This window comes from Aotus nancymaae, unplaced genomic scaffold (genome assembly GCF_030222135.1).
Source record: "Aotus nancymaae isolate 86718 unplaced genomic scaffold, 86718_ANA_hifiasm-v0.15.2.pri h1tg000004l, whole genome shotgun sequence".
Lineage (NCBI taxonomy): Eukaryota > Metazoa > Chordata > Mammalia > Primates > Aotidae > Aotus > Aotus nancymaae.
Genome location: NW_026988415.1, coordinates 14,082,954 through 14,095,999, shown reverse-complemented (window position 1 = coordinate 14,095,999; position 13,046 = coordinate 14,082,954). Strand labels below are relative to the sequence as shown.

The following is a 13,046-nucleotide window of genomic DNA, read 5'->3' as shown; positions in this document are numbered from 1 at the left end:
TCCATGTTGTCACCTCTGAGACAAAGGCACCTGAGCAGCACTCCCACATTCCCTGAACTCCTAAAGTTTGTTTTCTGCAATCTTATCCAGTCTACCCTCCTGCTGCTTCCTGCTATGTCAAGGCTTTCCAAAAAAGGATGACAATAAAGATCAAAACTTTGGTGTTAAAAAGTCAAAATCAGGTTTCTTTGAAATCAAAACAGTCTAAGTTTGTTAACGTCTCTGTAACAGCGGCACCCATGGTGTACATGAGGAACACAATTAAGGACTAGAAAAAGATGCCCCTGTCTAATGAAAGGAACAGGTTATAGAAACAGAGTCAGTATCATGGAGTGAGTCAGCAGTACTTAGGGAGTGACTGCCACTGTTGGTAGTCCATATCTCTAGGACTCTAGAAAGGGCTTTTCATACCATTGTTAATGATGCACAGGGGACAGGAAGAGGGACTGCCCTTCACAAAACTCCGTATGTATCCTCATATAACATAAGGATACCCTGAACTTGTCTAGGTGACCTTGACAAGTGATTCCAGTTCCCCCCTCTTTACACCACAGGCCCACAGGCTCACCGGTACCGGACTTTTCCATCACAGGTGCTCAAGGAGATGGTGACTGTATGACTCTGCCAAGAGACTTGCCTGTGGGTGGACAGCCCAGCACCACTGCAGGAAAATTATGTAACTTGGAAACTCATTTAGGTGGGTGGCTGGGACATACTTCTCCCTTGCTTTATCCAGGGGAACTTCTGAAAATGATTGTTGAGCCCAGGGTACTCAGTCATGCAGCGTGCGCAAAGTAGTCCAAAAAAGTGAATGATAATGCCAAACAATGTAATAGATTGAGTCAGGTCCCCCAAAATTCATGTCCATCAGGAACCTCTGAATATGACCCTGTATGGAAATAGAATCTTTGCAAATATAGTTAAGGATCTCCAAGTGGAATCATCCTGGGTTTAGAGTGGGCCATGAGTCCATTACAGGCATTCTTCTAAGAAGAAGAGAAGACACAGAGACATACACAGAGGAGATACACAAAGGAATTCATGTGAAAATGGAGGCAGAGATTGGAGTGATGCATCTACAAGCCAAGGGACACCAAGAATTGCCAGTAGCCACCAGAAGCTAGGAAAAGACAAGGAAAGATTCCTCCCTAGAACCTTCAGAGGGAACATGGCATTGCCAATACCTTGAATTTAGACTTCTGGCCTCCAGAACTGTAAAAGAATACATTTCTGTTGTTATTAGCCACCCAGTTTATGGCAATCTGTTGTGGCAACCACAGGAAATTAATACAGGTAGGGACTGCACAAATAAAGCCATGGTATCAGATAAGATTGCTGCCTCAGAGGCCTGAACACCCCTTACGAAGGAAATACAGCTCATCCTGCTTTAATGGAACATTATAGAGTAATTATAAAATATTACACTGAGAGGCAGAGCCATTTATTTGTTAGAAAAGAAAGGAACAAAAGAGTTCAGTTTATTCTTCAGTTTCCAGGCTAATGACTCATTCGAAATTATGAGTAACCCTTAAAATGGGGTTTGAGTTCTCCTTACTTTGTTAACAATTACAGACACTCATACGCTATACAAGATTATGGGTAATACATTCTTGAAATGGGTTTTGTACTGTCCTTCCTATGTTACCTACTACAACACTTAATGTCATGAAATGTCCATCATACAACTGTATTTTATGGTATATTAGTGTCATTAATTGGTAAAATAGTAATTTGGAAAATTCCTTACATTAGAAACAAGCTAATAATATTCAAAACAATTTTGTGAAGAATTCCATATTATAAATGGGGTTGCTGCCATCTGACAACAAACATAAGCTCTTGGAATATTAAAGATTAAATATTAAAACATTAAAGCATAAGCTCTTGGAATATTAAAACATTAAATATTAGAACATTAAAACATCCATTGTTTTAATGGATGAAATTGAACATTTGCTCATATAATATAAGATTTGGGGACTTTGTTCTTAATTGGAAAGTGTGCCGCTAGGATCATATTGGAAATGGAGATGCAATTAAAGTGCCTTCAGGCCTGATACCTGGACTTGATTTCCACACTTAGATAATGTTCAAGGTCTAGGGCTCCAACTGAAGCCAGGATTTATAAGGCTAGGTAATGTCCCAATTTCTATAATTTGGGAGACATGGAGTACCAAGGGCAGAGGTATGTTATGATCCAAGTACCAGTCATCCATCTTTCTCACTTTAAATGCAATCCAAGAAAGTGGTATTTGGAGAACATCAATGTTACTTCACTAAGGAAGTCATTGAATTACTTCTACATGAGCTAACATGCATAATACAAGTTGATATCAAGAATGAACCAGACAAATGCTAATAAGCAAACTTAAATAGAATGATATAAAAGGGAAGAATTCTTGTTTTTTCTTAAAGCAAGATTCAGGTTACTGATAGTAATTATGGTTCTCAGGTTTTTGAAATAGACAAGAGTTTTCCTTTCTTTCAGTTCTCCCCTTGACTACACATTAGTTGTCACAAAATGGAGGCATAAATGTACATAGGCACTCAAGGGACTATTTTATCAGCCAATATGTGCACATATTATGGATTAAGCATTAAGATGACTAACACAGAGTGGCCAAAGGGATGGGCCCAGTGAACCCTAGGATAAGGAAACCTATTCTAACCATTATTTGTCCTGACCAGCCTGACTCATGACAATTCCCATCCTCCTTGTTTGTAAACAGAAGCCATGATAACTCCCGTCCTCCTTGTTTGTAAATAGAAATCACCACGCATATCTTTTTATGCAAGACACCTAGGAAAGAGGGTTGAGTCCAAAATTTAAAGAAATACCATTATATTAAATACACAATTATGCTGTCAAATGAAATTCAAAAGCGTACAACATGACCTCCAATAGCCATTTGCTTCCTGAAAACAAAGAGTACTTAATTTGACCACTAATTTCCTCATTTGTAAATTGAACATGTTCCACTTTTCAAAGTGAAATTTACAAAAAAAGAACAAATGGTCAAATTCAATTGAATAGCATGACATTCAACATGCAATTGTTTTGGCGAATGAAATGCCAAATTACTATCAGTAGCACTTTTAGGCATTTGCTGTTATAAAACAACCAGGGCTTGACCAGTATAATGGTCAATGTGTGTCATTTTACACGGGAAATACCACAAAAAAATCAAATATTTTAAAAAATACTAGTTGTATTACTCAGGATTCTCCAGAGAAACAAAACCAATAGGGTATAGGGTGTATACATATATGCCCTAATATAGATATACAGACATATATATTAGGGCATATATGTGTATGTACGTGTGTGTGTGTGTGTGTGTGTGTATATATATATATAAAATGTGCCCTAATATATATATATTAGGGCATATATGTATCTGTACATATGTGTGTATATGTATATATAATATGCCCTAATATATATGTATGTGTGTGTATATATACATATATATACATATGTACACACACACGTACATATATATTAGGGCATATTATATATACACAATATAGGTTATTATATATATTTAATATAATATATGATGCATATTTTTAATATATATAAACTATTGCTTATATATGTTATAAGGAATTGCCAAGCACATTATGCAGGTTGACAAGTCCCAAGATCTGCAGAGTGAGTCAGCAAGCTACAGACCAGGAAAGCTGATGGGGTATGTGAAAATCACTGAGCTAAAGGGAAAAGTCAAATTCAGAACTGCCTAGGGCAAACCTGCCTCCCATTTTATTCAAAATCATCCCTCTGCTTACTGAGATAAATGCATATCTGATTGCCTCATTTGGAAAAGCTAATTAGAAACTCTTATCTACCTATGCCTTGGAACCCCACTCCCCGCTTTGAGTTGTCCCATCTTTGCTTCCAGTTGTCCCACCTTTCCATACCAATCCAATGTTCACCTTACATAAATTGATTGATGACTCACATCTCCCTAAAATGCATAAAACTAAACTGTGCTCTGACAATCTTGGGCACATGTTGGCAGGACCTCCTGAGGTTGTGTCACAGATGCGCATCCTCAAGGCAAAATCTTTCTAAATTAACTGAGACCTGTCTCAGATATTCAGAATTCACAGGTAGTTCATTCTAAAGGCTGGCAGGCTTCAGGCCCCCCCAAAAGCCAATGTTTCAGATTAAATCCAAAGTCAGGAAAACTTCCTTCTTACTTGAGGAAGGGTCAGCCTTTTTGCTGTAGTCAGACCTTCAATTGATAGAATGAGGTCCACTCACATGAGGGAGGACAATCTACTTTACTCCATCTACTAATTCAAATGTTAATCTCATCCAGAAACGCCATCACAGACACACCTAGAATAAAGTTTAAACAAATATCTAGGCACCATTGTCCCAGTCAAGCTGACACATAAAATAACCATCATATTATTAGACAAAAAAAGCTATTAAACATATGAATTTTTAAACAGCAGAATGTTATAAAAATATATTTATGTTATAAAATAAAACATAAAACTAGCCTTGCTGGTAGCTTGAGGATATTCAGTGGCATAAAACCACAAGCACTTAGCCAAATACTTTGCTTATTTGTGATTTCAAAAGAAGAGAGTAAGTTAAATAAAGCTTTTGAAAAAGACCAGGCCCAAATTTTAGTTAAATAATAAAAGCACATTACATAACAATTGTTTTGTGTAACAAAATTCCAAACTGTATGCTTTGGGAACTGACTGGAGAGGCTGAAGAGCATCTACTGTCATAAAACCACAAGCCCTCAGTCGGATGATTCATTTCCCCACCTGTCATTTTTAAGAAAATTTATGAAAAAGAATCAAGACCAGAATATAAACTCCTGAAACCTACTTACATATTTTCTCTTTTTTCTTTGCCCCAAAATTAGGCTCAGTGGTTTGGAATTTTAAAAGCTCAAATCAAGAATGACTTTCCAAGGAAATGTATCCATGGCTCCATTAAATTGGAAACTGACACTGACCTATTGTCATCTGTCCATTTTCATCCCCTTGGCCCCCAAAAAACTGATACTTGAGAAGAAATCACCATACTGAAAGAGTGAGTGACTCATCCAGATTACCAAAAGGAATTTGGGTTGCTGCATCACAATGGGGAAAAGACTACTTCTGTAACTGAGGAGATTCACTGGGGCATCGCTTAGCACTCCCGAGTCCAGTTCTAAAGCTCAATGGAAAACTGATGCAACTCCATGAGAACATCACCTGCAAGGACTCAGATCCTTTGGCAATGAATGCTTGAGTCACCCTCCCAGGTAAATAAATATTCACCAGAAACTTGAGCTGCCTGCAAAGATTAAGGAGAACATGGAGTTGATGTCACAAGAAGAAAAGTGAGAATGCTTTCTCCCTGTGATCTTCATGACTATTGAAAAAGTACTGGTGATCATTAAGGTTATAATTTGGGTTACAGATGGGATTATGTTTGGTTTAACATCACCCCATGATGATATGTTGACTGACAGTCTTTTGTGTCTTCCTTATGTTGTCAAGGGTGTTTTCTCATCTGAGTAAATGGCAACAGTAGATGAATTTTAGCGATTGACAATAGGGATGAAGTGTGTTGGTTATTTTTGTTTTGTCCACCTAGATATATCATGTAACCTATTCTGCATGTTATGTGACCCAGGAGGCTGAGGCTTGTAGACTACATTATCTGGGCTTTCTTGCCTTTAGCTAATAGTTGGGTTTAGCCAGTGGTAGTCAACTGCAAGAAATCCAAGAGTGGGAGGAGAGATGCCAACCCCATCAAAAGCATTACTTGTCACTGTGTCTCTGGCAGTGGCTTTCTCACTCAACAATTATAGCTGCTGGTTAGTGGTCCTTCTTTTTAAGTGCTAGCCAATAACACTATTTCTTCCCCTTGCCACTGAAATTCCAGGTTTCCTAAAGACTTCCCATTCTTGCTGATCCAAACAGCCATGTGGTTTCTTCTCTCTGCCTACATATATGCAAGTGGTTCCTTTATTAGAGTACGACTACTTGAACTATTTGATTTAAATTCCGTTTGCTGTTAGGTCCCAAGTTGATATTGTAGTATATATTTTATATCCTTGTGTAGCAGATTCCTGTGGTGGTCTCCCTGTATCCCCTCAGCTCTCACCTCTAAATCTCAAGGCTAGTTACTAAAAACATCCATGACTCTTGGCTCTGCAGAGCTAAGTCTCACCTTTGCATCTACAGGGCTACTTACTACAAATACCATGACTCTCTGCCTTAGGGGCTTTTTTTCCCTCACCTTTGGAGCATGCTGGACATCAAACAAGGCAAGGTGGAGGTGACAGAGATTTATATCACCCCTGGGGGAAGTCCTTTAATAAGTATGGTTGGGTATTTGGTGGCTAAATATCCCCAGCCTCTTCACCCTGCACTTGGGATGAATGTGAGGTATATGATCTACACAGCCTCCCACAGGGTCCCCCTGGGAATTACCTCCAATTGCCCACAGTGGTAAGCTGCTAGTTTGTTCTCCCCACCCTTGATTGGCTGCCTTCCTTGTATGTCTCATGATCCCATACCCCTACCAGTGCTATCTGGGACTCCCTCTCAAGTAAGCACTTCCTACTCACAAGTGTGTCTCAGGGTCTATTTCCAGGGAAAGCATACTTGAACACCTTGCATGCTAATTTACCCTCACAGTTGAATGTTTGGCCAAGAGTAATGTAGGCTCAAAGTTATTTTGCACCAACAACTGAAAGGCAATTCTTTATTTCCTGGGCATTTCTAGTTGCTTCATTAACTCTCTTTCTCTTGAAAGAACTCCCTCCCCACTCTACAAACCACACCCATTTTAAATTCACTTTTGATTCCAACTTTTAATCACCGTCTCCTCCAAACATCGAGGGAAACAAATCAAGACCTCTAAGTGGGCTCCTTAAAGCCCCCTCCTGATAGAAATTTAGGGCTGCAGGGCCTCTCCACGTGTCCACTCAGCTGCCCTTCCAGCTTCTCTAAACAGGGCCCCTCTTGACTGCAGCACCCCCAGACTCTGCAACATTAGTAAACACCCTTTCAAGGGGTAGTAGCTAGAGTTTATCTGCTTGTGACCTCCAGTAGCACACAGATGGCTCAGAAGTCAAGAAACCATGTGAACGAAAGCCATATCCAACCAAAAGCAACACAACTTCCATTTGTAATGGTTGCATCAGCGGAAGGATTTATTGATCCACACTATTTTCTTGGATTTTCAATCCTACCCGGAGGGCAGAGGTAGGTCAATGGCATGGTGTGTTGGCAAAGGCCAGCCCCAGCTCCACTCTGGTGTGGCTTGTGCCAGCGTCCACAGCGACTCTGTCAGATCCATATCATTTCTTTGATTCCCAAGCTGTCTACTGAGTAAAATGCTCAGCATGGATTTAGCGGCTAGACTGGGTCCTAAGTATACATCCACCTTCCTCCTGATGCTCCATGCAGATGTACTGGGGCTGACTTCAGAGTGTCCTTGAGCCATGACTGCTTGACTCTATATATGGCTTCAGGAAGACGGCACAGCAGAGAGACATGTGAAAGTTGATGGAATCCAGAATTACCTGAAAGAAAAAACACCAAGTAGTACTGGAAACTCCTCTGCACTTCCCCTTCCTAACACAGACACACACACAGACACACAGACACACACATACACACACACTTAACCAAAAGAGTTGGCTTTGCATGAATATATTTCTAGAATCTCTATGTTGGTCCATGGACATGTCTATCAATTCTTGTTTCATTTACTAATCCTACAGAGTAAGTTTCGAGTCTAGAATGACAAGCTCCCCCTCTTACATAATCCTTCCCATTTTTTGTACTATAATTTCATCTGGTCTTCCAGTTACACAAACACTCAAAATCATGCTGTGACTTATGATTAGGATTGCACTGGATTTACTGATTTATTTAGAGGACAATTGATACCATTGCAAAAATTGTTCTTTATTTTCAGAAAAATGTAGTATTTTAAAATTTTATTTGAATATTCAAACTAGAAGCTTATAAAAAGTTGCATGTGTGTTTTCCTTATATGTGTCTTCATCATTTTTATAGGTGTTTCATAACAATTGTGACCAATGTAAGTAAGATATTTTATTTCTATTATATTCCCTATTTATTGGAAGACTATGCAAATTTTTAATTTATTTATTTTTGTTGTAGAGATGGGATCATCTTATGTTGCCCAGGCTGGTCTTGAACTCCTGGGCTCAAGTGATCCACCCTCCTCAGCCTTCCAAAACGCTGGGATTACAGGCATGAGCCACTGTGCCTGGCCTACTATGCTAATTTTTATGCATTTAACTTCTATCAGTCAGCCTCTCCTGGCCTACTTCCTCAGTGATTGCCTTGGTTTTCTAGAATGTCAGTTCCTTAAGAGAAAGACAGTTTTCCACTTTCTTTGTTAATAAAATACTCTATACCAATAAGTTATCTTCCCTCTTCAAATTGTTTAGGACACTGAATATGGCCTCAGGATCTTTACATAATTCTACGTGGGGTAGAAGAAAACCGGGAGGACTGAGGCTTCCCTCCCTCAGAGAAGAGAAAGAGAGTGTGTGACCTGGGTCCTTTTACAGGAACCTCAATTTCCTTGGTTCTTACATAAGACTGAGTGGGCAGCCAGTGTGGAGGCAAGCCACATCTCCTCATAATAGTCATTTTAGTTCCTCATGAGAGTCCCACTACAAAAAACACAAAGTTCTGTCCTTACCATTATCCCTCTGTGTGATGGTTAATACTGAGTGTCAACCTGATTGGATTGAAGGATGCAGGGTGTTGATCTTGGGTGTGTCTGTGGGGTGTTACCAAAGGAGATTAGCGTTTGAGTCAGTGGGCTTCGGAAGGCAGACACACCCTTAATCTTGTAGGCACAATCTAATCGGCTGCCAGTGAATATAGAGCAGGGAGAGAAACGTGAAAAGTCGAGACAGGCCTATCCTCCCAGTCTACATCTTTCTCCCGTGCTGGATGCTTCCTGTCCCCAAACATCAGACTCCAAGTTCTTCAGTTTTGGGATTCTGACTCTCCTTGCTCCTCAGCTTGCAGACAGCCTATTGTGGGACCTTGTGATCGTGTAAGTTAATACTTAATAAACTCCTACATATAATAATATATAATAAACATATATAAATATATATGCTTATGTAAGATACATATATATGTATACATAAGATACATACATATATATATATGTATGTATCTTATTAGTTCTCTGCCTCTAAGAGAACCCTGACTAATACATTTTGACAGCCTGTAAAATCATGTCCTGCATCTAGATGATAACCACATGGGTCACACTTTAATGGCAACAATATAGTAATTCTAGATCAGAGACTTGGAAGGGACTATGTCTTGAGACATATGAGTGCCTCTCAAGGAACTGGACCAGTTTTAGCACAAGATTTTTTGAGGCATTAAAAGCCCATCTGCATTCCAGGTTCACATAATAAAAACGTGGAGTTCCACTGCACTGAGCTTTGGGAGGGGGTTAGACAGGTGTGTGAGGCACAGCAGTGTCAAATTGCAGTGTTTAATTTCTGCAACTAAACACTCTGTTTACATGAATTGTGTAATTCATGAAGGAGTAATTGCAGAGTCATGTCCAAGGCTGGATGCAGAGATTGACAAGTAAGTGGGAAATTCGACCTGGGACTAATTCCCTGATTGGAACATGGTGGACAAAGTTGCTGATCACTACCCAGGGAACCTGGCTAGATGCAGTGGGTGCTGTTAATCTCAAAGAAGAAATTTTAATGAAGGAATGAAGGGCTTTTGCATAAGCCAGGGACAAGCTCTGAGGCTAGGAGAGCTGAGCGTTTCATCTAGGAAAGAGATACGCAGATGGCACTCAGCCACAGGATGTACCTGCTTCCTCACCCAGCAACTTCCCTCACCCTATTGAGCCCTGAACCAGGAAGAACCCAGGTGATGGTGGCCAGCATTTGAATCTTGAGGACAGTTGGCACTAGGTTCTGATGGCAGTTATGAGTCACCATAGCAACCATGGCTTCACTTGGTTCTGAACGAATCAGGCTCTGTGACTCAGAGAAAGAGAGAGAGTGTGCCAAGGAAGGAGGTCATCTTTCCTCTCACTGTTTACCCTCTGGTCCAGATTTTTCTTCAAAAGAAATCTGAGTGGTCTGATAGGTAAAATATCCTGATATACCAAGATTGTACAGCATCGTTTTGTGCCATTACCTAACCGACCTATCTGTTAAACCCCAACCCTGTTTGGTAATGGGGGGAGGGTATGGGAGAGTCATTTGTTCAAACTGATACAGAGACACTATAGAGGAGTGTGTAGGAGCACAAGGCTTCAGATACAGGTTTTCGCAGTTCCAGTCTCACCTCTCTGTAACCTTGGGCAAGTCGTTTAATCTTGCTTGGGAGCCCAAAATTGAGAACACAGTGGGCATCCACCCCTGGCCTTGGCAATGTGCCAGATTCAAATAAAATACCACCCAGCACTTTTTGAGGTGAGACAGGGTCACTTTTTGAGGTGAGACAGGGTGAGTACAATCTTTAAATCACTGAGATCACGTTCCCAGGATGGAAACTCAGCAGGATGGGCCTCAGAAACAGAAGCTAGGTAGCATTTGAGAATGTACAGTTTATTTCTTCCATGTGGGATTGGAGTAAGATCCATACCTGCTTCACCAATGATTTTCAAAGGAGGCAGAGGTGAGAAGAAGGCAGCTCTGCAAAAGAGCAGCATGAAATCCAGTTAAAATTAGTGTGGATATAAGAATCCTCACTAATGACTACTGCTGCACTACTGTTGGTAGCTGAGTATGCGTGTGTTTGTGTGTGTGCGCGTGCATGCGATATGTGGCTGTGAGGGTGTGTGGCAAGTGAGGAAGAGGTCCCAGGTCCACTTGATTACCTGAAAATCATTATCCTTTTCAGGCTTTCTTAGTTAAGCTGTCTTCCTGAGGTTGTTTGGAACCGCTGCGTCATGGTTAAAGAACTCCCTAAAGCCGCTCCCAGCGAGACCACACTGAACATCAAGAAGCCTGACAAAGCCTTCAAATGCAAGAAGCACACCAAAAATGTGCTGATCTTTTTAACCAACAGACAACTGGGCAGGCACAGAAGTGACATCGACCTGTCAAGGTGGCTGCAGATGCTGTCATAAAGCAACTCCAGGGTGAACATGGCCTTGGACAAAATGTCATGGGGCTTATGTGCGGAGTCCTGCCCAGAATTTTGAGAAATTAAATATAATTAGAACAATAAAGTTCTCCTATGTTTGAGCCATTAAAACAGAGTCTGTCATTTCACTCCTTTGGGTTGGGTGTGTGTTTGCTGACAGGACGTTCTTGGGTTACACTGGAAGGGATTTCTGTTCATCCTAACACGCTGTGCAGGGGTGCTCAGACACAGGGGAGAGGGTGAGATCATGCTGCACACCAGATCTCCCTCACCATCAATCTGAAAATCACTGTGAAGTTGAAGTGATGTAGTACTTGGCATTCAAGGACCAAAGACTCTTCTCTCTAGCCATTTTGGAGAGACAGCCCTGGTGTTCCCCTCTAAAACCTGATGCTTGTCCTAGTGAAAAGACATCGTTTAAGAGCAGACCAACTGCTGGGCTGGGGGTTTGGGGTATGTTTTAACATTGCAGATATCATGTCCACAGAGCCTACTAGAGGCAATTGCTCCTCTGCTTATTGTCCCCAGGAAAGTAGAATGCCCTGGTGGCTTTTTTTTTTTTTTGGCATGTCAAACAAACCTTCAGGCTACAACCAATCAAAGAGAAATAATTTTCCTGAAGGGGACCCACCTGATAGTCCAACAATACATGTTAACTCCCATTCAAAAAGCTCTGTCCCTAAGGAATGTGCTGAGGAAGTCACATACTCACTCCAAGAAACCTGAAATGGGAATTATGTGGGCAATTGGTCACTAAGAAGTGAGAACTAAAGGTGAATTTGGGGCAGGGAGAGCAAAGAGGTCAGAGCCATGGTGAATATTGGCAAGCCTAAGTGAGGAGTAAGATGAAATTTACATAAAATAAACCACAAAAATATTAACTTATATAAAATCACAATGTATAAATTTATGAAAGGAGTGAAGGAGACTATTTCTTAGAAAGTGTTGCAGCCTACAAGGCAGCCATGCCACAGACTGGGAAGTGTGCCTCTGGCCAAGACCACAGACCAGCACTTGGAAGGAGGAGGGATTGGGGCAGGAGCTTTATGCTGAATGATTTGGCCATACATACAAATTCTACAAGTTACAGGAGGAGCCATAAATATTCATAAAGAGGATCCTGATGCATTCATTTACAAGAAACATCCCTGTAACATACCACCCATGTTCACCTGGGGGTGCAGACGTAACATTTAACTGTAAGACATTTAGGCCCTATACGGTAACAGCTCTTTGAGGGCACATAGGCACACAATCTCCCAGCCAGAGCCAGTCCATGGTGGGCGGTTTCTTTTTTTTTTTCTTTTTTCTTTTGAAACAGAATCTTGCTCTGTTGCCCAAGCTGGAGGGCAATGGCATGATCTCAGCTGACTGCAACCTCTGCCTCCTGGGTTCAAGTGATTCTCCTGCCTCAGCCCCCCTAGTAGCTAGGATTACAGGCAGCCACCACTACACCCGGCAAATTTTTGTATTTTTAGTAGAGACAGGGTTTCACCAAGTTGGCCAGGCAAGTCTCGATCTCCTGAACTCAGGTGATCCACCCGCCTCGGCCTCTCAAAGTGCTGAGATTACAGGTGTGAGCCACCATGACCGGTGGTGGTTTCTTATTAGGAGAGACTTATTGTAATCAATCTATTGCCCAATGAAAGCTGTAGTTATGGCTGTGGTACAGGAGAGTGAGGGTCAGTTAGTCAGCATCTGGCAATAAGTGAGTTGCAATTGTTTCAATATTGCTGATCTCTAGGCCAGAAGTCTTAGCTCAAATAGTTTAACCTCCAAACTACCCAAGTCCTATTTTGGAGAGAAGGAAAGGAGAAAATCTGTGAATCGTTTTCTGGGGGGCATAAGAATGGGGAGAGTCATTCTCTATCCCATCCTGGCAATGGAGCATGGCACTATAA

At 41.0% G+C, this 13,046-nt stretch overlaps 1 protein-coding gene across 1 annotated transcript; it reads left to right on the top strand.

Moving 5' to 3' along the window:
* The first annotated feature begins 10,948 nt into the window (after positions 1-10,948).
* On the top strand, positions 10,949-11,128 carry LOC105711872 (embryonic testis differentiation protein homolog B-like). The gene has a single exon (XM_064384254.1). It carries the CDS (start codon positions 10,949-10,951, stop codon positions 11,126-11,128), a length of 180 nt encoding a protein of 59 aa, XP_064240324.1.
* Positions 11,129-13,046: the final 1,918 nt, after the last annotated feature.

What these genes read in the sequence shown, in the direction of transcription:
- LOC105711872 (XM_064384254.1), top strand. Translation starts at nt 10,949, where the DNA reads ATGGTTAAAGAACTCCCTAAAGCCGCTCCCAGCGAGACCACACTGAAC.